This window comes from Phaseolus vulgaris, chromosome 11 (genome assembly GCF_051622355.1).
Source record: "Phaseolus vulgaris cultivar YP4 chromosome 11, ASM5162235v1, whole genome shotgun sequence".
Taxonomy (NCBI): Eukaryota; Viridiplantae; Streptophyta; class Magnoliopsida; order Fabales; family Fabaceae; genus Phaseolus; species Phaseolus vulgaris.
This window is the reverse complement of record NC_143508.1, coordinates 3,429,867-3,454,690: the sequence shown is the minus strand read 5'-3', so window position 1 is coordinate 3,454,690 and position 24,824 is coordinate 3,429,867. Positions and strand designations below refer to the sequence as shown.

At 35.6% G+C, this 24,824-nt stretch overlaps 13 protein-coding genes across 13 annotated transcripts; 6 read left to right on the top strand and 7 right to left on the bottom strand.

Annotated features, from left to right (window-relative positions):
- The first annotated feature begins 497 nt into the window (after positions 1–497).
- Positions 498–1,021, top strand: LOC150022995 (auxin-induced protein 15A-like). The gene has a single exon (XM_090297600.1). The coding sequence runs from the start codon at positions 633–635 to the stop codon at positions 909–911; it is 279 nt and encodes a 92-aa protein (XP_090153726.1). The 5' UTR covers positions 498–632; the 3' UTR covers positions 912–1,021.
- A 1,846-nt stretch (positions 1,022–2,867) lies between these two features.
- LOC150022994 (auxin-induced protein 15A-like) lies at positions 2,868–3,437 on the bottom strand. Its single transcript, XM_090297384.1, has one exon. It carries the CDS (start codon positions 3,312–3,314, stop codon positions 3,036–3,038), a length of 279 nt encoding a protein of 92 aa, XP_090153510.1. The 5' UTR covers positions 3,315–3,437; the 3' UTR covers positions 2,868–3,035.
- Positions 3,438–3,854: 417 nt separating this feature from the next.
- LOC150022993 (auxin-induced protein 6B-like) lies at positions 3,855–4,714 on the top strand. The gene has a single exon (XM_090297599.1). The coding sequence runs from the start codon at positions 4,058–4,060 to the stop codon at positions 4,334–4,336; it is 279 nt and encodes a 92-aa protein (XP_090153725.1). The 5' UTR covers positions 3,855–4,057; the 3' UTR covers positions 4,337–4,714.
- A 1,121-nt stretch (positions 4,715–5,835) lies between these two features.
- LOC150022992 (auxin-induced protein 15A-like) lies at positions 5,836–6,718 on the bottom strand. Its single transcript, XM_090297239.1, has one exon. The coding sequence runs from the start codon at positions 6,260–6,262 to the stop codon at positions 5,984–5,986; it is 279 nt and encodes a 92-aa protein (XP_090153365.1). The 5' UTR covers positions 6,263–6,718; the 3' UTR covers positions 5,836–5,983.
- Positions 6,719–6,868: 150 nt separating this feature from the next.
- Positions 6,869–7,447, top strand: LOC150022991 (auxin-induced protein 6B-like). The gene has a single exon (XM_090297238.1). It carries the CDS (start codon positions 7,044–7,046, stop codon positions 7,320–7,322), a length of 279 nt encoding a protein of 92 aa, XP_090153364.1. The 5' UTR covers positions 6,869–7,043; the 3' UTR covers positions 7,323–7,447.
- A 1,989-nt stretch (positions 7,448–9,436) lies between these two features.
- On the bottom strand, positions 9,437–9,865 carry LOC150022990 (auxin-induced protein X10A-like). The gene has a single exon (XM_090297233.1). The coding sequence runs from the start codon at positions 9,863–9,865 to the stop codon at positions 9,587–9,589; it is 279 nt and encodes a 92-aa protein (XP_090153359.1). The 3' UTR covers positions 9,437–9,586.
- A 250-nt stretch (positions 9,866–10,115) lies between these two features.
- Positions 10,116–11,058, top strand: LOC150022989 (auxin-induced protein 15A-like). The gene has a single exon (XM_090297232.1). It carries the CDS (start codon positions 10,647–10,649, stop codon positions 10,923–10,925), a length of 279 nt encoding a protein of 92 aa, XP_090153358.1. The 5' UTR covers positions 10,116–10,646; the 3' UTR covers positions 10,926–11,058.
- Positions 11,059–13,173: 2,115 nt separating this feature from the next.
- LOC150022988 (auxin-induced protein 15A-like) lies at positions 13,174–13,678 on the bottom strand. The gene has a single exon (XM_090297235.1). It carries the CDS (start codon positions 13,594–13,596, stop codon positions 13,318–13,320), a length of 279 nt encoding a protein of 92 aa, XP_090153361.1. The 5' UTR covers positions 13,597–13,678; the 3' UTR covers positions 13,174–13,317.
- A 554-nt stretch (positions 13,679–14,232) lies between these two features.
- Positions 14,233–14,787, top strand: LOC150022987 (auxin-induced protein 15A-like). The gene has a single exon (XM_090297234.1). It carries the CDS (start codon positions 14,378–14,380, stop codon positions 14,654–14,656), a length of 279 nt encoding a protein of 92 aa, XP_090153360.1. The 5' UTR covers positions 14,233–14,377; the 3' UTR covers positions 14,657–14,787.
- A 1,229-nt stretch (positions 14,788–16,016) lies between these two features.
- Positions 16,017–16,563, bottom strand: LOC150022986 (auxin-induced protein X10A-like). Its single transcript, XM_090297231.1, has one exon. It carries the CDS (start codon positions 16,439–16,441, stop codon positions 16,151–16,153), a length of 291 nt encoding a protein of 96 aa, XP_090153357.1. The 5' UTR covers positions 16,442–16,563; the 3' UTR covers positions 16,017–16,150.
- A 4,251-nt stretch (positions 16,564–20,814) lies between these two features.
- LOC150022985 (auxin-induced protein 15A-like) lies at positions 20,815–21,274 on the bottom strand. Its single transcript, XM_090297237.1, has one exon. The coding sequence runs from the start codon at positions 21,172–21,174 to the stop codon at positions 20,896–20,898; it is 279 nt and encodes a 92-aa protein (XP_090153363.1). The 5' UTR covers positions 21,175–21,274; the 3' UTR covers positions 20,815–20,895.
- Positions 21,275–21,787: 513 nt separating this feature from the next.
- LOC150022984 (auxin-induced protein 15A-like) lies at positions 21,788–22,226 on the top strand. Its single transcript, XM_090297236.1, has one exon. The coding sequence runs from the start codon at positions 21,855–21,857 to the stop codon at positions 22,131–22,133; it is 279 nt and encodes a 92-aa protein (XP_090153362.1). The 5' UTR covers positions 21,788–21,854; the 3' UTR covers positions 22,134–22,226.
- A 1,245-nt stretch (positions 22,227–23,471) lies between these two features.
- Positions 23,472–23,950, bottom strand: LOC150022983 (auxin-induced protein X10A-like). Its single transcript, XM_090297575.1, has one exon. The coding sequence runs from the start codon at positions 23,842–23,844 to the stop codon at positions 23,587–23,589; it is 258 nt and encodes an 85-aa protein (XP_090153701.1). The 5' UTR covers positions 23,845–23,950; the 3' UTR covers positions 23,472–23,586.
- Between the last annotated feature and the right edge of the window lie 874 nt (positions 23,951–24,824).

Here is a 24,824-nt window from a genome sequence, read left to right as displayed (position 1 = left end):
TGTAGGATATCATCGGCTACTTGAATGATTGAGGGTGAAGAGCTATGAGATATGAGTCATGGGACTGATAGGACAGCAAAGGCACATGGTGTTGTCCTGGAAATGTTTCTTTGGGAGTAATGGGTGATGTTAAAGTCGATAGTACACTGTCCCAAGCCAATCCACTTGAAATAGAGAAGACTTATGATTTCAAGTCTGATGAATATAATGGTTTATGATCTCTCGCTGTCCATTGCCTTATAATTTCATCTATCCAGCTGTTCTTCAACATTAGGCAATGTCAAGAAAACATGTCCAAAGCATGTTTGACATAATATGTAATACCAATTAATGCATGAAGAGACTTAGGCCTTCACTTAGCCACGTCTCATTGGGTGCATGTGGAGGCTTAATGTTGCCTGTTGTTGAACAAAGTGGGGTTACACACCTGTACTCTTCTTTATGCTTCATAGAAGTACTGAAGACAACACCACGCGATATCTCATCTGAATGCCGTCCTTCTTTTAACAGCTATATATACACTATCCTATACCTTCAAAAACAACACAAGCCTTTGAATCCTCAAGCATCAAAATTTGGTTCACTCTCTGTAAATTTGAGATTGTTCTTCTTTCTTCAAACAAACTCAAAAAATGGGTTTCCGTTTACCTACCATCCGACGGGCATCATTCACAGCAAGACAAGCAACTTCAAAATCTGAAGACATACCAAAGGGCTATTGTGCCGTGTATGTTGGAGAGAAACAAAATCGGTTTGTGATTCCCATCTCATACTTGAGCCAAGCTTCATTCCAGGACTTACTGAGTCAGGCTGAGGAAGAGTTTGGATATGATCATCCCATGGGTGGCCTCACAATTCCTTGCAGCGAAGATGTCTTCCAACATACAATTTCTTGCTTCAAGAGACAATAGATCTCACTTTAGAAGACTGACATAGATTATTAGAGACATTTTGTATCGTCTCAAACTTGTAACTATTATTACAATTTTTTTGAGTAATGATAACGAATTCAAATGCTAAATCTTTCTATTTATCTATTTCAATGTTTAGTTCTCCCAGCAATGAATGGTATACAGCACTAAAAAGACTCCACTATTCTCATAAATCCAGTGTAAGAAAATCAAGTGCTTCGCAATCTGGGCAGGGCAGGGAGGGGGCGGAGATAATAGTATTTTATAGGGCCGAGATGAAGCATCAATTTCTATAGATCGGGTTTTAAAGGTTTTTAAGTTTTTTATACACACTTGAGGATTTTTCCCCAGCCAAGACAATAATGGACTTAAATTAAGTTGTGTTGTTCCCATTAATTTCAATGGATAAAATCCCTTATTATAGAAATTTCATATGCATTTAATGTAAGGTTTCTTTGATCTATATATAGATTCTAGGAACACAGTTTTCATTTGTAAGATGATGAGATTGTTTATTTTGGTTGTTTGAATTGTTAAACAAACTTTTGAAAAGAAAGAAAGAAAGGTAGAAATTACTTCATCCCATCCATCACCATGTGATTCCACCCACTTAAAAATCCTCGTTGGGGAAAACCTCACTTTTTATTCCATTTTCCTTTCTCAATTTTACCTAATACCAAAAGTGGGGCATTTATTTGTCCTTGCATCATCTTGAGATCCAGATTACAAACTGGGGCAATAATCCCCATACCAGGAGCAAGATATAATTAATTTCTATTTTCCTAATATCTTAAAATAGTTCAAGGTTTGAAGAATATTCAGTTAATAGAGAACTCGTCACAACCATAACCTGTTGTGGCCGTAAAACCACCTAACATGATCAAGTGAAGATGGTGTTGCCGCTTGAGTCACATATATGAAGACTTGTTTATCATAAAGAATTAAGTCCTCATATGTGAATCACATAGACTTGTATGGATGGATTTGATGTCGTGTCACACCATATTTCAGATTTTCAGTGACCAGAATGATTCAGTAAAATCTTGAAGCAAGATGAAATCAAAGCAGTTCAGGTTCATAAAGACTTAAACAAGAGGTTGTAGCTCAGTCAACAGCTGAAGCTGAGTTTATTGCAGCTGTACTAGCAGTTGTGAATCAAGTTTTTTGGTTGAAGAGTATTTTAATAGATTTGGATCCTCTCTATTTTCTTATCTGTTAACTATTGCCTTTGTTTCTAAAAGATCTACATTTTCCTTCAAATTCCTGTTTCTAGGGAGTCTTTAAAACTATATACACTATCTTTATTGGCATCCTCAAGCATGAAATTTTAGGTCCATTCATTTAAATCTCAGATTGTTCTTCTTTCTTCTCATGACAAGCACAAAAAATGGGTTTCCATTTTCTTGCTATTCGACAGTCATCATCCACAGGTAGGCATGCAGCTTCAAAATCTGTAGAAGTCCCAAAGCGATGTCTTGCAGTGTATGCTGGAGAGAAACATAAGCAATTTTAGCTTTTCATATCATATTTGAACCAACTTTCCCTCCAAGATTTATTGAGTCAAGCTGAGTTTGGATATGATCATCCCATGGGTGGCCTCATAATTCCTTGCAGTGAAGATATCTTTGAACATATGACTTCCTGCTTGAATGGACAATAAATCTCACACTTTAGGATACTGACATACATTAGTCGAGACATTTTGTACAATAGGAATCTTCTCCATCATGTAAAAATGCTTCGTTTTATTTCTCTATTACATTAGTCATTTTATTTTAAACTTATCTTCCTATCTCTTCTGTTACATCAGTCATTTTTCAATTAATTTTGTTATAAAATGTGGAGTTATTAGTTTAGTTTAAATCTGGTTGATAGATGAAGAGAAAATGTGATATAGATAAGATTTTTAACGAATTTCTTATTCAGTAATTATATTGATCAGATTCATAGAAAATGTGAGAAAAAACTTCGTGCAGAAAACTTCTCATTCAGATTAACATTCTTTTACACTTGTCTAAACAAGATAACAAAAATGGCAAGAGGGGATATTTTCAAGGTTAGAAACTAAGATACAAAAATGTGTCAAGTATAGTCTACATCTAAGTCAACTTCATCTTCATGCAATTAGCACCTATGGAAACGAGAAGTGATATCTACGAACACATCTTCTCCACAAGGAATTGTGAGACCACCCATGGGATGGTCATACCCAAATTCTTCCTCAGCTTGACTCAACAAATCTTGAAATGAAGGTTGGTTCAGGTATGATACAGGGATCATGAACCGCTTCATTTTGTCTCCAACATATACTGCAATGTAACCCTTTGGCACGTCCACAGCTTTTGAAAATGCTTGAAGTGAAGGAAGGGACGCCTTTCTGATAGCACGTAAACTAAAACCCATGTTTTATAAGTTGATACTTGGGAAGAGAAAGTTGAGAAAACAGAGTTGTAAAGAAGATGCTAGTTTTTGAAGTTAAAATGCTTTAGGATGTGAATGATTTTTGTTGCCCTGAATGCTTGCAGCCGTGTAATATATATAGATGAAAATTGCTGTAGGATATCGTCGGCTACTTGAATGATTAAGAGTCATGAGACCGATAGGACAGAAAAGGCACATGGTGTTGCCTTGGAAGTGTTTCTTAGGAATTAATGGGAGATGTTATAGACGATAGTACACTATACCAAGCCAATCCACTTGATATAGATTAGACTTAAGATTTCAAATCTTATGAATATAATGGTTTATCATCTCTCGTTCTCCATTGCCTTATAATTTGATCTATCCAGCTGTTCTTCAACATTAGGTGATGTGAAGAAAACATGTCCAAAACATGTTTGAAAAAATATGAAATACCAATTAATGCATGAAGAGACTTAGGCCTTCACTTAGCCACGTCTCATTAATGTTGCCTGTTGTTGAACAAGGTGGGGTTACACACCTGTACTCTTCTTTATGCTTCACAGAAGTACTGAAGACAACACCACGCGATATCTCATCTGTATGCCCTCCTTCTTTTAACACCTATATATACACTATCCAATACCTTCAAAAACAACACAAGCCTTTGAATCCTCAAGCATCAAAATTTGGATCACTCTCTATAAATTTGAGATTGTTCTTCTACTTTCAAACAAACTAAAAAAATGGGTTTCCGTTTACCTACCATCCGACGGGCATCATTCACAGCAAGACAAGCAACTTCAAAATCTGAAGAGATACCAAAGGGCTATTGTGCCGTGTATGTTGGAGAGAAACAAAATCGGTTTGTGATTCCCATCTCATACTTGAGCCAAACTTCATTCCAAGACTTACTGAGTCAAGCTGAGGAAGAGTTTGGATATGATCATCCCATGGGTGGCCTCACAATTCCTTGCAGCGAAGATGTCTTCCAACATACAATTTCTTGCTTCAAGAGACAATAGATCTCACTTTAGAAGACTGACATATATTATTAGAGACATTTTGTATCGTCTCAAAATTGTAACTATTATTACAAATTTTTTGAGTAATGATAACGAATTCAAATGCTAAGTCTTTCTATTTATCTATTTCAATATTTACTCTCCCAACCATTGGAATGGTATACAGCACTAGAAGGACTCGACTATATATTCTCATATGTTCCACAGCATAAGAAAACTAAGTTCTTCGCAATCTGGGCAAGCCAGGGAAGGGGCGGAGATATTAGTATTTTTATAGGGCCTAGGAGAAGCATCAATTTCTTTAGAACGGATTTGAAAGCGTTTTAAGTTTTTACACTAGCGGATTTTGGCCTAGCCAAGACAGTATGATGGACTTAAAATTAAGTTGTGTTGTTCCCATTCATTTCAATGGATAAGATCCCTTGTTGTAGAAATTTCATATGCACTACTTTCCGTACTAAGCAGCTTTTCCAGAGTATTCCCAACCTGCTCCTGATTTTTTTCTCTTTAGCATCATAGATACTTCACTATGACCTTTATTTGATTTTCTTTCCTTGCAAAACAGAACTACAAGAAAAAAAAAAAAAAAAACCACTGGAAGACATAGCAAAAGCATCCCATCACTCTTTTCTTCTACTAACTATTGAATATACTTTATGCATATTAAAGGGCACAAAATCCAATCTGATAAGGAAAAAGTTGCCTTCTTGAACCTATACATCACCCATGCCCACACTTTAATTTGTGCCAACTTAAAAATTTCTTCCGCATCCACTCTTGCATTTTTGAAGATCATTCTGTTTCTCATATTCCATATACCCCTATGATTGCTATCCACATGCACTTCCACACTATGTTACCTTTGGTGTTAAGCTGTAAAATGGTTGAAGTGCTTTTCTGCCTGGTTATGCGAAACAGAGGTTATCCCAACTCACTTATTACACAAATTCCATAATTCAATTGCATACTTACAACTAAAAAATAAGTGGATCACTGTTTGGGTTAGCTCCCCACACGTTACACACAAATCTCTCTCAACCTCCACACCCATACTACTCAAGTTTTGTTTAGTTACCACTCTCAACCTCCACACCCCTACTACTTTTCAATCAGTGAGCCATAAACCAAAATATCATATGTTTTGACCGTAAAACAAAGAAACTTCATCATGGAAAGATGGCGATGCTGCCTAGGTCGGTGACAGAATTTTGTGAATGAAATTTAAGCTCATGTCAGGAAATATTCAAGTGACCAGAGATGTTTGCAAAGAAGTTCAGGTTAACAAAAGCTTATAATTTTCGTAAATGCTTCGCTTTATTTCTCTGTTACATCACTCATTTATTTTAAACTTATCTTCGTATCTCTTGTAAGTAGTTTTTATAACTAATTTTGTTATAAAATGTGGAGATAATAGTTTAATTTAAATCTGATTGATAGATAAAGAGAAAATGTGATATATAGATCAGATTCATAGAAAATGTGAGAAGAAACATCAGGTAGTAAACATCTCATTCAGATTAACATTTTTTACACTTTCCAAAACAAGATAACAAAAATGCAGAGAGGAGATATTTTCATGGTAAGAAACTAAGATACAAAAATGTGTCAAGTATAGTCTACATCTAAGTCAGTCTCATCTTCATGCAATTAGCACCTATTGAAACGAGAAGTGATATCTAAGAACACATCTTCTCCACAAGGAATAGTGAGACCACCCATTGGATGTTCATACCCAAATTCTTCCTCAGCTTTACTCAACAAATCTTGAAATGAAGGTTGGTTCAAGTATGATACAGGGATCATGAAGCGCTTCATTTTATCTCCAACATAGACTGCAATGTAACCCTTTGGCACGTTCAGAACTTTTGAAAATGCTGGGATTGCAGGAAGGGATGCCTTTCTGATACCACGTAAATGAAAGCCCATGTTTTATATGTTGATACTTGGAAAGAGAAGAGAAAGTTGAGAAAAGAAGAAAGTTGCAAGTAAGATGCTAGTTTGTGAAGTTAAAATGCTTTAGGAAATGATTTTTGTTGTCCCAAAGGCTTGCAGCCTAGAATATATATATATAGATGAAAGTTTTTGTAGGATATCGTCGGCTACTTGAATGATTGAGGGTGGAAGGCTATGGGATAAGAGTCATGGGACCGATAAGACAGAAAGGGCACATGGTGTTGCCTTGGAAGTGTTTCTTAGGGATTAATGTGAGATGTTACAGTCGATAGTACACTATCCCAAGCCATTTCACCTGAAATAGATTAGACGTATGATTTCAAATCTCATGAATATAATGGTCTATCATCTCTCGCTGTCCATTGCCTTATAATTTCATCTATCCAGCTGTTCTTCAACTTTAGTTAATGTCAAGAAAACATGTCCAAAACATGTTTTACATAATATATATTACCAATTAATGCATGAAGAGAATTAGGCCTTCACTTAGCCACGTCTCATTGGGTACATGTGGAGGCTTAATGTTGCCCGTTGTTGAACAAGGTGGGGTTACACACCTGTACCCTTCATTCTGCTTCATAGAAGTACTGAAGACAACACCACGCGATATCTCATCTGTATGCCCTCCTTCTTTTAACAGCTATATATACACAATCCTATACCTTCAAAAACAAAACAAGCCACAAGCATCAAAATTTGGGTTCACTCTCTGTAAATTTGAGATTGTTCTTCTTCCTTCAAACAAACTCCAAAAATGGGTTTCCGTTTACCTGCCATCCGACGGGCATCATTCACAGCAAGACAAGCAACTTCAAAATCTGAAGACATACCAAAGGGCTATTTTGCCGTGTACGTTGGAGAGAAACAAAATCGGTTTGTGATTCCCATCTCATACTTGAACCAACCTTCATTCCAAGACTTACTGAGTCGAGCAGAGGAAGAGTTTGGATATGATCATCCCATGGGTGGCATCACAATTCCTTGCAGTGAAGATGTCTTCCAATATACAATTTCTTTCTTCAAGGAACAATAGATCTCACTTTAGGAGACTGACATAGATTATTAGAGACATTTTGTACAATAGGCATCTTCTCGAACTTGTAACTATTACTACCAAATTTTTGAGTAATGATAACAAATTCAAATGCTACGTCTTTCTACTTATCTATTACAATGTTTACTTCTCCCTGCCATCGAATGGTATACATCACTATATATTCTCATAAGTTCCACAGCCTAAGAAAACCAAGTGCTTTGCAATCTGATAAGTTCCACAGCATAAAAAAACCAAGTGCTTCGCAATCTGGGCAAGGCAGGGAAGGGGCGGAGATATTAGTATTTTTATAGGGCCGAGGAGAAGCATCAATTTCTTTAGAACGGATGTGAAAGGTTTTTAAGTTTTTACACAAGCGGATTTTGGCCTAGCCAAGTCAGTTATAATGGACTTAAAATTATGTTGTGTTGTTCCCATTCATTTCAATGGATAAGATCTCCTGTTATAGAAATTTAATATGTATTTGATGTAAGGTTTCTTTTATCTATAAATGGATTCTAGGAACACAGTTTCCATTTTGTAAGAGGATGAGATTGTTTATTTTGGTTGTTTGAATTGTTAAACAAACAATAGAAAAGAAAGAAAAGAAAAGGTAGAAATTACTTCATCCCATCCATCACCATGTGATTTCGCCCACTTAAAAATCTTCATTGGGAAAAACCTAACTTTTTATTCCATTTTCCTTTCTCAATTTTACCCCATACATAAAGTAGGGCAATTGCTTGTCTTTGCATCATCTTAAGATCACAGAATACAAAATGGGGCAATAATGGCAGGTACTCTAACCCACTTACAATTATCTTCTCTGTTCCCTTGGGAGACGTTACCTCCCCTATCTAGCAGCTTTTCCAGAGTATTCCCAACCTGCTCTTGATATTTTTCTCCTTAGCATCAAAGGTACTGCACTATGACCTAGTGGATTTTCTTAACCTGCAAAACACAACTACTAGAATAAAAAAACAAACCACTGGAAGATATAGTCCCCTGCCCTTAAGGGTGTTTGGTCATCCCCAAAAGTTTACAAATGTGCTATGTTTAACTACCCATCTCATGATTTAGATTGTTGCACAGGGAACCTATGGTCGTCTCTTATACATAATGTTCACTCTAAGGTCCTTTGCTTCCCACCAAGGTGTGTGCACCTATTTTGTCATGATCTTAAGGCTCCACCTATAGCCATATTATATTACACCCTTAAGCATTATTGTCTTTCAAATTCACCTGCACACAGTTACCACTGTAGGATTATTGAATATACTTGATGCATATTAAAGGGCACAAAATCCAATCTGAAAAGGAAAAAGTTGCCTTCTTGAACCTATACATCACCCATGCCCACACTTTAATTTGTGGCAACTTAAAAATTTCTTCCCCATCCACTCTTGCATTTTTAAGATAATTCTGTTTCTCATATTCCATATACCTCTATGATTGCTATCCACATGCACTTCCACACTGTGTTACCTTTGGTGTTAAGCTGTAAAGTACAAAAAAATGGTTGAAGTGCTTTTCTGCCTGATTATGTGAAACAGAGGTTATCCCAGTCCACTTATTACACAAATTCCATACTTGAATTGCATATTTACAACTAAAATAAGTGGCTCACTGTTTCGGTTAGCTCCCCACACGTTACACACAAATCACTCTCAAACTCCACTGCTATTCAATTACTGAGCCAAAAACCAGCATATCATATATTGAGGCCGTAAGACCAACAAACTTCATCTTGGAAAGATGGTGATGCTGCCTAATTGGGCCTCCTTCATAGGTTGGTGACAGAATTTTATGAATTTAATCTCCTGTCAGGCAATATTCAAGTGACCAGAGATGTTCACAAATCACTTGGAGCCAGGTCAAACCAAAGCAGTTCAGGTTAACAAAAGCATATAATTTTCATCAATGCTTAGCTTTATTTCTCTGTTACATCACTCATTTTATTTTAAACTTATCTTTCTATCTCTTCTAAGTAGTTTTTCTAATTAATTTTGTAAGAAAATGTGGAGTTAATAGTTTAATTTAAATCTGATTGATAGAAAAAGAGAAAATGGGATATGTAGATCAGATTCATAGAACATTTGGGAAGAAACATCGTGTAGAAAACTTCTCATTCAGATTAACATTTTTTTACACTTGCCTAAACAAGATAACAAAAATTGAGAGAGAGGAGATATTTTGATGGTCAGAAACTAAGATACAAAAATGTGTCAAGTAGAGTCTACATCTAAGTCAGTCTCTTCATGCAACTAGCACCTATTGAAACGAGAAGTGATATCTAAGAACACATCTTCTCCACAAGGAATAGTGAGACCACCCATTGGATGGTCATACCCAAATTCTTCCTCAGCTTGACTCAACAAATCTTGAAATGAAGGTTGGTTCAAGTATGATACAGGGATCATGAACCGCTTCATTTTATCTCCAACATAGACTGCAATGTAACCCTTTGGCACGTTCACAACTTTTGAAAAGGCTTGGATTGCAGGAAGGGATGCCTTTCTGATACCACGTAAATGAAAACCCATGTTTTATATGTTGATACTTGGGAAGAGAAAATTGAGAAAAGAGAACTGCAAATAAGATGCAAGTTTGAGAAGTTAAAATGGTTTAGGAAATGATTTTTGTTGTCCCAAAGGCTTAGAGCCTTGAATATATATAGATGAAATGTTTTGTAGGATATCATCGGCTACTTGAATGATTGAGGGTGGAAGGCTATGAGATAAGAGTCATGGGATCGATAAGACAGAAAGGGCACATGGTGTTGTCTTGGAAGTGTTTCTTAGGGATTAATATGAGATGTTACAGTCGATAGTACACTATCCCAAGCCAATTCACCTGAAATAGATTAGACGTATGATTTCAAATCTCATGAATATAATGGTCTATCATCTCTCGCTGTCCATTGCCTTATAATTTCATCTATCCAGCTGTTCTTCAATTTTAGGTAGTGTGAAGAAAACATGTCCAAAACATGTTTTACAAAATATGTAATACCAATTAATGCATGAAGAGACTTAGGCCTTCATTTAGCCACATCTCATTGGGTGCATGTGGAGGCTTAATGTTGTTCGTTGTTCAACAAGGTGGGGTTACACACTTGTACCCTTCTTTATGCTTGATAGAAGTACTGAAGACAACACCACGCGATATCTCATCTGTATGCTCTCCTTCTTCTAACAGCTATATATACACTATCCTATATACCTTCAAAAACAACACAAGCCTTTGTAATCCTCAAGTATCAAAATTTAGGTTCATTCTCTGTAAATTTGAGATTGTTCTTCTTCCTTCAAACAAACTCAAAAAATGGGTTTCCGTTTACCTGCCATCCGACGGGCATCATTCACAGCAAGACAAGCAACTTCAAAATCTGAAGACATACCAAAGGGCTATTTTGCCGTGTATGTTGGAGAGAAACAAAATCGGTTTGTAATTCCCATCTCATACTTGAACCAACCTTCATTCCAGGACTTACTGAGTCAAGCGGAGGAAGAGTTTGGATATGATCATCCCATGGGTGGCCTCACAATTCCTTGTAGTGAAGATGTCTTCCAACATACAATTTCTTGCTTCAAGGGACAATAGATCTCACTTTAGGAGACTGACATAGATTATTAGAGACATTTTTGTACAATAGGCATCTTCTCGAACTTGTAACTATTATTACCAATTTTTTGAGTAATGATAACGAATTCAAATGCTAAGTCTTTCTATTTATGTATTTCAATGTTTACTACTCCCAGCAATTGGAATGGTATACAACACCTAAAAGACTCCACTATACTCATAACGGGTTTGAAAGGTTTTTTAGTTTTTTACACTAGCGGATTTTTCCCCAGCCGAGACAGTTATAATATGCTTAAAATTAAGCCGTGTTGTACCCATTGATTTCAATGGATAAGATCCTTTGTTATAAAAATTTCATATGCAGTTGATGTAAGGTTTCTTTTGTCCATATATAGATTCTACAAATCACAGTTTCCATTTTGTAAGAGGATGAGATTGTTGGTTTTTTTTAAGAATAAATTAGAGGAAGATATTTTATTATCTGTGCTAACAATTACATTTACAGTATCTGGAGTACTGACTCTTAAATGATTTTATGACCAGATACCTAGAAATATTAAATCAGCAATTAAAACATAATTAAAACAGAAGAATAAAATATCACGTGCACTTATGTGCATTTATATGCAGTTAAAAAACACAACATTCAACACTCCTCTTTGATTTTTTGAACTGCAAATTTCAATCTTCTGTATTGAGAACTCAAACTTGTTGGCTGGAAGTGACTTGGTAAACAAATATGCAATTTTTTTTTTCATCCTCACTTTGCTTAATCTCCATTCAACACCTTTTAAAAGACTTTTATCAAAGCCTAAGCCTGATAAGATAATACCATGCTCTGGGAACATCTTTTAAGCCATAAATGGTTTTAGACAACTTATAAACTTTGTCTTCTCTTCCTTCCCCAATGAAACCTGAAATTTCTTGTTCAAGAAATCCATTTAGAAATATTGACTTGACATCCATTTGATGTACCTTTCAATCTCGAGGTATGTCAACAAGCTTCCAAGTTTTGTTCTTCTCAATCATATACACCTCTTCCTCCATTACCTTTTTCGACTTTGGGTCATTAATAACTTCCAGATACAACGGAGTATCGGGCTTTAGCCTCCACCTACAGTAAGATAGAGTGGCTCGTCTACTTGCTTGAAGATCTGCACATTGCACCTTGCAACGCAGCTAGCCTGTTCTATGACAGTCAATCTGCAAGAAATATAGCACAATTAGCAGCTTCCATAAACATACTAAACACATTGACATTGGTTGTCATGTGGTTAGAGAGAAACTTCAACAACAATTGTTTCATCTCCCGTGGACTCCAATGTTAATTTGCACTGTGTGTTCAATACAGATGCATACCTGAGCACTAAAAAGAAACACATAAACAAAGCAAATAGAAGGTCATAACATGCAGACTTACTCCTTGTATATTGATGTAACAATTACTGAGAATTTGCAGGTATCCCTGTACCAATATCTAAACACTTAATTTCAACCCTTTTTAACAGACTAGCCCTTTTTGACAGACTGCAGGCATCCAATTGGATTTAGGCACCAATCAGAATATGAAAAACAACTGTTGTCATGCCCATGTCATGATCTGTGCCAATGCAAAACCTCTTCTGAATCTAAAATTCCACCTCTAAAGATTATGTTATTTCTACGAGTCCATATCCTCCAAACAATAGCCATCCACATGTTCCTCCAAATCTTATTAACAGTGTTGTTCATACCAATAATTTCATATTGGTTAAAGTGTACATAAGCCCTATTATGATAAACTGAGAATCTTCCTACCCTTGCCAGATCCTACCAGCCACCCTACAGCTAAAGAAAAATGTTTTGCTATGGTCAACGAAAAGCATCAATTTATGACGGACAAATTTATAATATATTTTGCGAAACAGAGGTTATCCCAACCCACTTATTACACAAATTCCATACTTGAATTGCATACTTACAACTAAATAATAAGTGGCTCACTGTTTCGGTTAGCTCCCCACACGTTACACACAAATCTCTCTCAACCTCCTCACCCCAACTACTATTGAATTAGTCAGCCATATGCTTAGCTTTATTTCTCTGCTGTTACATCACTCGTTTTGTTTTAAACTTATCTTCTTATCTCTTCTAAGTAGTTTTTTTAATTAATTTTGTTATAAAATGTGGAGTTAATAGTTTAATTTAAATCTTATCGATAGATAAAGAGAAAATGTGATATATAAATCAGATTTATAGAAAATGTGCTAAGAAACATCATGTAGAAAACTTCTCATTCAGATTAACATTCTTTTACACTTGTCTAAACAAATAACAAAAATGGCAAGAGGGGATATTTTCAAGGCTAAAACTACGATACAAAACTGTGTCAAGTATAGTCTACATCTAAGTCAGTCTCATCTTCACGCAATTAGCACCTATTGAAACGAGAAGTTATATCTAAGAACACATCTTCTCCACAAGGAATAGTGAGACCACCCATTGGATGTTCATACCCAAATTCTTCCTCAGCTTGACTCAACAAATCTTGAAATGAAGGTTGGTTCAAGTATGATACAGGAATGATGAACCGCTTCATTTTATCTCCAACATAAACTGCAATGTAACCCTTTGGCACGTTCACAACTTTTGAAAAGGCTTGGATTGCAGGAAGGGATGCCTTTCTGATACCACGTAAATGAAAACCCATGTTTTATATGTTGATACTTGGGAAGAGAAAGTTGAGAAAAGAGAGTTGCAAATAAGATGATAGTTTGTGAAGTTAAAATGGTTTAGGAAATGATTTTTGTTGTCCCAAACGCTTGCAGCCTAGAATATATATATAGATGAAAGTTTTTGTAGGATATCGTCGGCTACTTGAATGATTGAGAGTGAAGGGCTATGTGATAAGAGTCATGGGACCGATAGAACAGAAAGGGCACATGGTGTTGCCTTGAATGTGTTTCTTAGGGAGTAATGGGAGATGTTACAGTCGATAGTACACTATCTCAAGCCAATTCACCTGAAATAGATTAGACTTATGATTTCAAATCTCATGAATATAATGGTCTATCATCTCTCGCTGTCCATTTCCTTATAATTTCATCTATCCAGCTGTTCTTCAACATTAGGTGAAGTGAAGAAAACATGTCCAAAGCATGTTTTGCAAAATATGTAATACCAATTAATGCATGAAGAAATTTAGGCCTTCACTTAGCCACGTTTCATTGGGTACATGTGGAGGCTTAATGTTGCCTGTTGTTGAACAAGGTGGGGTTACACTCCTGTACCCTTCTTTATGCTTTATAGAAATACTGAAAACATCACCACGTGATATCTCATCTCTATGCCCTCCTTCTTTTAACAGCTATATATACACTATCCTATACCTTCAAAAACAACACAAGCCTTTGTAATCCTCAAGCATCAAAATTTAGGTTCATTCTCTGTAAATTTGAGATTGTTCTTCTTTCTTCAAACAAACTCAAAAAATGGGTTTCCGTTTACCTTCCATCCGACGGGCATCAGTGACAGCAAGACAAGCATCTTCAAAATCTGAAGACATACCGAAGGGCTATTTTGCTGTGTATGTTGGAGAGAAACAAAAACGGTTTGTGATTTCCATTTCATACTTGAACCAACCTTCATTCCAAGACTTATTGAGTCAAGCTGAGGAAGAGTTTGGACATGATCATCCGATGGGTGGCCTCACAATTCCTTGCAGTGAAGATGTTTTCCAACATACAATTTCTTGCTTCAAGGGACAATAGATCTCACTTTAGGAGTCTAACATAGATTATTAGAGACATTTTTGTACAATGGGCATCTTCTCGATCTTGTAACTATTATTACTAAATTTTTGAGTAATGATAACGAATTCAAATGCTAAGTCTTTATAAGAGATCTATTTCAATGTTTACTTCTCCCAGCAATGGGAATGGTATAAACCACTAAAAAGACTCCACTATTCTCATAAGTTCCGCAGCATAAGAAAACCATCTGCTTCACAATCAGGGCAAGGTGGGGAAGGGTGGAGATATTAGTATTTTTATAGTGCCGAGGAGAAGCATCAACTTCTTTAGAATGGTTTGAAATGTTATAATGAACTTAAAATTAAGTTGTGTTGTTCCCATTCATTTCAATGGATAAGATCCTTCTTATAAAAATTTCATATGCATTTGATGCAAGGTTTCTTTTTATCTATATGTAGATTCTACGAATACAGTTTCCATTCTTTAAGAGGATTAGATTGTTTGAATTGTTAAACAAACATTACAAAATAAAGAAAGAAAGAAAAGGGAGAAATTACTTCATCCCATCAATCACCAGGTGATTCCACACACTTTAAATTCCTCATTGGAGATAACCTCACTTTTTATTCCTATGTCCTTTCTCAATTCAACCCAATAAAAAAAGGAGGGCAATTGCTTGTCCTTGCATCATCTTGAGATCCCACATTACGAACTGGGTCAATAATCCCCTATACCAGGAGTATGGTACTTAAGCTTCTACATCATGTAGAAGCTGATACACCTTCATTTATGTATTCAGAATAATACACTCTTCTAAAAAAAACTTAACTCCTCACAGTAAGATACCTAATTTCTATTTTCTTCCCAAATAGATGGTAATCTCTTAAAATAGTTCACTACCATAACCTGTTGTGGCCCTAAAACCAACTAACACGATCAAGCGAAGATGGTGTTGGCACTTGACACACATATGTGAAGACTTGTTTATCATAAAGAATTAGGTCCTCCCTCATATGTGAATCACAGAGACTTTTATGGATGGATTTGATCTCGTGTCAAGCAATATTTTAGATTTTCATTGACCATGGATGGCTTACAAAAATCTTGAAGCAATATGAAATCAAAGCACTTCAGATTCATCAAGGCTTAAATTTCGATGAGTTTTTCTATTTGTCTATTGGATCCATGATCTTGTTTTAAACTTATCTTATTTTCCTCTCGGTTATAACGCAGTTATTTTTTTATTGAACTAAGTTACAAAATGTAGAGATAATAGCTGAATTTTAATCGGATACATTAAGAATTATTTGGTTAGAGACGAGTAGCTAATTTCTTATTCGACAACTAGGTAGATCAGAATGACAGATGAAGAAATATGTGAGAAAACTCGTCTTGTAGGAAATTTCTGATAACAATTTTGTACTTTCCCAATATAGAATAAAAATGGACAGAGAATATTGTCAAAGTAAGAAACTATGCTACAAAAATTGTGTCTATACATTTACATCTCTGTCATCTATATGGATTAACACCTATCAAGCGAGAAGTGATATCCAAAAACAAATCTTCTCTGCAAGGAATTGTGAGACCACCCATTGGGTGATCATACCCAAATTCTTCCACAGCTTGACTCAACAAGTTTTGAAATGATGGTTGGTTCAAGTATGATACAGGGATTACAAACCGCTTCATTTTCTCTCCTACATAGACTGCAAGGTAGCCCTTTGCCACATCCATACCCTTTGAAGATGCTTGGTTGGTAGCAAATGATGTCTTTCTCATACCAGGTAAACGAAACCCCATTGTTATATGTGTTGAGACTTCGGAAAAAAAGTTATGAAAAATGATTCTGTAAGATGCAAGTTTATGAACTTCAAATACTTTTGGGAAGTGAATGATTTTTGTTGTGTTAAAGGCTTGTAGAGTTGAAGATATATATAGAGATGAAAGAACAGTGTGTAATTGTTGTCCACATAAATAGTTGAGTGAAAGAGCGATGAGATATGATTCACGGGACCAACAGTGAGACAGGGGCATGTGTTGTTGCCTTGTAGGACTTTCTCAAGGATGAATAATGTAACATGTTACAGTGGAGAGTGTGGGCCCCACCTTATCAAGTGAATCCACTTGAAATAAAACGGACGTATGATCTAAACCTCTAAAATATTATGGTCTAAAATCTCTTGCTATCCGTAGCCTTATAATTCAATAGTCGGAAATTACTTTCCATCTGTACATTACTTAGACATTAGGCTGCATTATCAACCTGAAGAAAACATGTCCCAAGCATATGTACACAATCATGAAATACCAATTAATGCATGAATAAACAACTTTATCCTAGAGAAAGACATTGAGGATAGAACCACATGATATCTCATGTGTATGCCCTTCATCTTTTAACAGTCTTTTCTATTGAGAACGTGTCTTTGGGTGTTTCATATATTCAGGAACTTGTCAGAATTGTTTCATTCTTGAATAAGTGAAATTTATTCTGTTGAATTAGCTGTTAGTGGATTAACTATTTTCATGATCAATGTAGTGTCTAGAATCATGAAACCTAATATCTTAGTCTGTTATTATCTGAGTGTATTTAATTTAGTTGCCTTAAAATAATAGTTTGCAGCAGTTAGCAATCCCAGTCTTTAATCAGATTTGCATACTCTCCATTTTCTTCTCTGTTAACTATTGCCTTTGTTCCTAAAAAATCTACATTTTCCTTCAAATTCAGTTTCCAGGGAGTCTTTAAAACTATATATACACTATCTTTATTGTCATCCACAAACATGAAATTTTAGGTCCATTCAATGTTAATCTCATATTGTTCTTCTTTCTTCTCATAACAAGCACAAAAATTGTGTTTCCGCTTACTTGCTATTGACAGTCATCCCACAGGTAGGCATGCAGCTTCAAAATCTGTAAAAGTTGCAAACCAATATCTTGCAGTGTATGCTGGAGAGAAACAGAAGCTGTTTGTTCTTTTCATATCATATTTGAACCAACCTTCCCTCTAATATTTATTGAGTCAAGCTGAGGAAGAGTTTGGATAGATCATCCCATAGTGGCCTCACAATTCCTTGTACTGAAGATGTCTTTGAACATATAACTTCCTGCTTGAATGGACAATAAATCTCACACTTTAGGATACTGACATTCTGTTGGATATTGGATATTGTGTTTTCTAATTGCATATAAATGCACATAAGTGCACGTGATATTATATTCTTCTGTTTTAATTGTTGATTTAATATTTCTAGGTAAGTGTTCATAAAATCATTTAAGAGTTAGTTACTGCAAGTACTATAAATGTAATTGTTAGCAAAAATAATAAAAATATCTTCATCTGATTTATTCTAAAAAAACCAAGGTTAGTAGGGGGCATCAATGGAAGGAGGTTCCAATTTTTCAGCAATGACACCACCTGTCTTTCATAGAGACAATTATCAAATATGGGTTGTTCGTATGGAGACCTACCTAGAAGCATTTGATTTATGAAATTTAGTCCCTTCCAGAAAACCCTACTGTGGCACAAATAAAATCACAGAAGAAAAAGAAGATGAAAAGATCAAAGGAAAAAGCATGTCTATTTGCAGTTGTATCTCCTATGGTATTCACAAGGATAATGTCTTTGAAGTTAGCAAAAGAAATATGGGATTGCCTCAAGGAAGAATATGAAGGCGATGAGAGGATTCGTGGAATGCAAGTGTTGAATCTAATCAGGGAGTTTGAAATGCAGATAATGAAGGAGTCAGAATCCGTAAAAGAGTACCCTGAGAGACTTCTAAGCATTGCCAACAAAGTGAGGTTGCTTGGATTTGTGTTAAAAGATTCAAGAATTGTGAAAAAACTGCTTGTAACTGTTCTAGAGAAGTTTGAAGCCACCGTAACAACCCTAGAGAACACAAAGGACCTATCAAAAATTTCTCTTGCAGAGCTCTTAAATGCTTTACAAGCACAAGAACAAAGAAAAGTCATGAGAAAAGATGGAGCAATAGAAGGAGCCTTAACAGCCAAACATGAAGGTGGCTGGAGAAACAAAAAAAATCAAGCATAACCAGCAAATGGAGAAGTTGCTGCACACAATAACAACAAAAGGAGAAATTACCCTCCTTGTAAGCATTGCAATTTGCAACAAGTTAGGTCATCCACCATTTAAGTCCTGGAGAAGACCTGATGCTAAGTGCAACAAGTGCAATCAAAAGCAGTCATTTGTAGAAACCAAAGTGAGCAACAAGATGGAAACCAAAGTGAGCACAAGACGTAGATGTAGATGCTCAATTTGCAAATGAGGAGGAGGATGTACTTTTCTTTGCAACTGGTTTCTCCAGCAATATTTCAAGTGCATCTTGGCTAATTGATAGTGGATGCACAAATCACATGACTTATGACAAAAAAAAATTCAATGAGTTGAAGCCTTCAAAAATTTCAAAGGTCAAGATAGGTCATGGGGGTCACATTTCAATAAAAGGAATAGGAACCAATGTTTTTTGAAGATAACTATTGTTTGATCAAGGATGCTACAGGGCAAGATTTGTTCAAGGTACAAATGAGAGGCAAAAGTTTCTCATTAGATCTATTTCAAGAGGAGCTGACTAGTCAATGGCTTCTCAAGATGCAAAAATCTGAAATGGAAGATGATCCACCAATTAAAGGCAATCGATCATTCTCTGACATATATCATAAATGTAACGTTGCAGTATGTGAACCTGCTGATCACAAAGAACTTGTGCTGATCACAAAGAACTTGTGCTGATCACAAAGAAGTTATCAATGACCCAAAGTTGAAAAAGGCAATGGAGAAAGATGTGTATATGATTGAGAAGAACAAAATTCGGGAGCTTGTTGACATACCTCGAGATAGAAAGGTACATCAAATGGATGTCAAGTCAACATTCCTTAATGGATTTATTGAAGAAGAAATTTCTGTTGAGCAACCTAAAGGTTTCATTGTGGAAGGAAAAGAAGACAAAGTTTATAAGTTATCTAAAGCTATTTATAGCTTAAAAGATGTTCCCAGAACATGGTATAACCGAATTGATGATTATCTTATCAGCTTAGACTTTAACAAAAGTCTTTTAGAATTTGCACCTTATGTCAAATCAAAAGGTGTTGAATGGAGATTAAGCAAAGCGATGATGAAAAAAAAAATTACAGATTTGTTTATCAAGCCACTCCCAGCCAACAAGTTTGAGTTCTCAAGACCGAAGATTGGAATTTGCAGTTCAAAAAATCAAGGAGAGTGTTGGATATTGTGTTTTTTAACTGCATATAAATGCACACGTGATATTTTATTATTCCTCTGTTGTTTTAATTATGTTTTAATTATTGATTTAATATTTCTAGTAACTGCTCATAAAATCATTTAAGAGCCACATTTATTATGTTCCACAAAAAAGACTTTTGTTCTCACAAATTCGTCAGCCTAGAAAACCAAGATCTGCACAGTCAGCCCAGGGCAGAGTAAGAGTGTTTTGCTATGGTAAACGAAAAGCATCAATTTGTGAGGGACGAATTTAAATATATTTTTGAAGTTTTATTCACACGTGTTAAATTAAAATTCATGGTTCCAATCATACGTGAGATTTTGCCCCAGCCATGGCAGTTATAATGGACTTCAAATGAAGTTTTGTTGTTCCTATTAATTTCAGTGGATAACATATATATCTATTATATAAAATAGGGCAGTCACTTTATCCCCCGTTCCAGGATTAAGATTTTTAATCTCTGTTTTCATCCAAAACAAGGTGATTAAAATTTCTTCAACTGCTTCAAGTAAAACTAACAAACTCCATCATGAAAACATGGTGAGATGCTGCTTAATGAGGCCTCCTTCATAGGTGGGTGAAAGAATTTTATGAATGAAATATGATCTCATGTCAGGAAATATTCAAGTGACCAGAGATGTTCGCATAGCACTTGGAGCCAGGTGAACCAAAGCAGTTCAGGTTAACAAAAGCTTATAATTTTCATGAATGCTTCGTTTTATTTCTCTGTTACATCACTCATGATAGATGAAGCGAAAATGTGATACAGATAAGATTTTTAACAAATTTCTTATTCAGTAATTATATAGGTCAGATTCACAAAAAATGTGAGAAAAAACATTGTGTAGAAATCTTCTCATTCAGATTAATATTTTTTACACTTGCCTAAACAAGATAAGAAAAATAGAGAGGGGATATTTTCAAGGTAAGAAACTAAGATACAAAAATGTGTCAAGTATAGTCTACATCTAAGTCAGTTTCATCTTCATGCAATTAGCACCTATTGAAACGAGAAGTGATATCTAAGAACACATCCTCTCCACAAGGAATTGTGAGACCACCCATTGGATGGTCATACCCAAATTCTTCCTCAGCTTGACTCAACAAATCTTGAAATGAAGGTTGGTTTAAGTAGGATACAGGAATCATGAAGCGCTTCAATTTATCCCCAACATAGACTGCAATGTAACCCTTTGGCACGTTCACAACTTTTGAAAATGCTTGGATTGCAGGAAGGGATGCCTTTTTGATACCACGTAAATGAAAACCCATGTTTTATATGTTGATACTTGGGAAGAGAAAGTTGAGAAAAGAGAGTTGCAAATAAGATGCTAGTTTGTGAAGTTAAAATGGTTTAGGAAATGATTTTTGTTGTCCCAAAGGCTTGCAGCCTAGAATATATATATAGATGAAATTTTTTGTAGGATATCGTCGGCTACTTGAATGGGAGATGTTACAGTCGATAGTACACTATCTCAAGCCAATTCACCTGAAATAGATTAGACTTATGATTTCAAATCTCATGAATATAATGGTCTATCATCTCTCGCTGTCCATTTCCTTATAATTTCATCTATCCAGCTGTTCTTCAACATTAGGTGAAGTGAAGAAAACATGTCCAAAGCATGTTTTGCAAAATATGTAATACCAATTAATGCATGAAGAAATTTAGGTCTTCACTTAGCCACGTTTCATTGGGTACATGTGGAGGCTTAATGTTGCCTGTTGTTCAACAAGGTGGGGTTACACTCCTGTACCCTTCATTATGCTTCATAGAAGTATTGAAGACAACACCACGTGATATCTCATCTGTATGCCCTCCTTCTTTTCACAGCTATATATACACTATCCTATACCTTCAAAAACAACACAAGCCTTCGACAAGCATAAAAATTTGGGTTCACTCTTTGTAAATTTGAGATTTCTCTTCATCCTTCAAACTAGCTCAAAAAATGGGTTTCCGTTTACCTGCCATCCGAAGGGCATCATTGACAGCAAGACAAGCAACTTCAAAATCTGAGGACATACCGAAGGGCTATTTTGTCGTGTATGTTGGAGAGAAACAAAAACGGTTTGTGATTTCCATCTCATACTTGAACCAACCTTCATTCCAAGACTTACTGAGTCAAGCTGAGGAAGAGTTTGGATATGATCATCCCATGGGTGGCCTCACAATTCCTTGCAGTGAGGATGTCTTCCAACATACAGTTTCTTGTTTCAAGGGACAATAGATCTCACTTTAGGAGACTAACATAGATTATTAGAGACATTTTTGTACAATGGGCATCTTCTCGAACTTGTAACTATTATTACCAAATTTTGAGTAATGATAACGAATTCAAATGCTAAGTCTTTCTATTTACATCTTTCAATGTTTACTTCTCCAGTAGTTGGAATGGTATACAACACTAGAAATCGACTATATATTTTCTTAAGTTCCACAGCATAAGAAAACCAGTGCTTCGCGATCAGGGGAAGGCAGGGAGGGGGTGGAGATATTAGTACTTTTATAGTGCTGAGGACAAGAATCAATCTTTTTAGAATGGATTTGAAAGTTTTTTAAGTGTTTTATACACACTAGTGGTTTTTGCCTAGCAAGACAGTTTAATGGACTTCAAGTTAAGTTGTGTTAAGTTGTGTTCTTCGCATTCATTTTAATGGATAGGATTATAAAAATTACATATGATTTTGAGGTATGGTTTCTTTTATCTGTATATAGATTCTACATACACAGTTTCCATTTTGTAAGAGGATGATATTGTTTATTTTTTTTTTTTTGAATTGTTAAACAAACATTACAGAAGAAAGAAGAAAATGGAGAAATTACTTCATCCCATCCATCACCATGTTATTCCACCCTCTTAAAATCCTCATTGGGGAAAACTTCACTTTTTATTCCATTTTCTTTTCTCAATTTTACCCAATAAAAAAGCAGGGCAGTTGCTTATGCTTCCATCATCTTAAGATCCCAGATTACAAACTGGGGCAATTATCCCCCATTTCAGGAGTAAGATACTACTTATAATAGTTCAAGGTTTGAAGAATATTCAATCAATGGAGAACTCGTCATTACAATAACCTGTTGTGGCCGTAAAACCATCTAACATGATTAAGCAAAGATGGTGTTGGCGCTTAACACACATATATGAAGACTTGTTTATAATAAAGAATTAGGTCCTCCCTCATATGTGAATCACAGAGACTTCTATGAATGGATTTGAACTCGTGTCACGCCATATTTCGGATTTTCAGTGACCATGGATGTTTCACAAAAATCTTTAAGCAAGATGAAAACCACTTCAGGTTCATAAAGGCTTAAATTTCGATGAGTTTTTTTCTCTATTTCTCTATTGCATCCGTGATCTTGTTTTAAAGTTATCTCCTTTTCCTCTCTCTCATAATGTAGTTATTTTTTATATTGAACTAAGTTACAAAATGTAGAGATAATAGCTGAATTTTAATCGGATACATTAAGAATTATTTGGTTAGAGAGACGAGTAGCTAATTTCATATTCAACAACTACGTAGATCAGTATGACAGATGGAAGAAATATGTGAGAAAACTCGTCTTGTAGGAAATTTCTGATAACATTTTTTGTACTGTCCCAATATAGAATAAATTGAGTAAGAAACTATGCTACAAAAATTGTGTCTGTACATATACATCTATGTCATCTATATGGACTAGCACCTCATCAAGCGAGAAGTGATATCCAAGAACAAATCTTCTCCGCAAGGAATTGTGAGACCACCCATTGGGTGATCATACCCAAATTCTTCCACAGCTTGACTCAACAAGTTTTGAAATGATGGTTGGTTCAACCTCTTCATTTTCTCTCCTACATAGACTGCAAGGTAGCCCTTTGCCACATCCATGCCCTTCGAAGATGCTTGGTTTGTAGCAAATGATGTCTTTCTCATACCAGGTAAACGAAACCCCATTGTTGTATGTGTTGAGACTTCGGAAAAAAAGTTATGAAAAATGATTCTGTAAGATGCAAGTTTATGAACTTCAAATACTTTTGGGAAGTGAATGATTTTTGTTGTGTTAAAGGCTTGTAGAGTTGCAGATATATATAGAGATGAAAGAACAGTGTATAATTGTTGTCCACATAAATAGTTGAGTGAAAGAGCGATGAGATATGATTCACGGGACCAACAGTGAGACAGGGGCATGTGTTGTTGCCTTGTAGGACTTTCTCAAGGATGAATAATGTAACATGTTACAGTGGAGAGTATGGGCCCCACCTTCTCAAGTGAATCCACTTGAAATAAAACGGACGTATGATCTAAACCTCTAAAATATTATGGTCTAAAATCTCTTGCTATCCGTAGCCTTATAATTCAATAGTCGGAAATTACTTTCCATCTGTACATTACTTAAACATTAGGCTGCATTATCAACCTGAAGAAAACATGTCCCAAACATATTTACACCATTATGAAATTCCAATTAATGCATGAATGAGCGTTTAACATCACTTGTGTACTTCTCGTGTGTTTGATAAGGTGGTGGAGTTACACATGTCTACACCACTTTATCCTTGATAGAGGCCTTGAAGACAGAACCACATGATATTTCATGTATATGCCCTCCATCCTATTAACAGTCTTTTCCTTCAAATTCAATTTCTAGGTAGTCTTTAAAACTATATATACACTATCTTTGTTATGCAGGTTGCAACGCCAAAAAGTTATGCAGATCAAGAGCACAAAGACAAATTGGGAAAGGATAACCTATTTTGCAGCTTATTAATCGCAGCTTTATGAGTGTCTGGTGGAGGTCTGTGCTATTTAGATAGCACCTGTGTTTCGGAGAGCTGTGTAGCAAACTACATAGGCAACACAATGCACATATGTATAGGACTTGTGGTATCACAACTGATCGAGAGTGCAGCTCAGAAGTTATGCAAAATGCATTT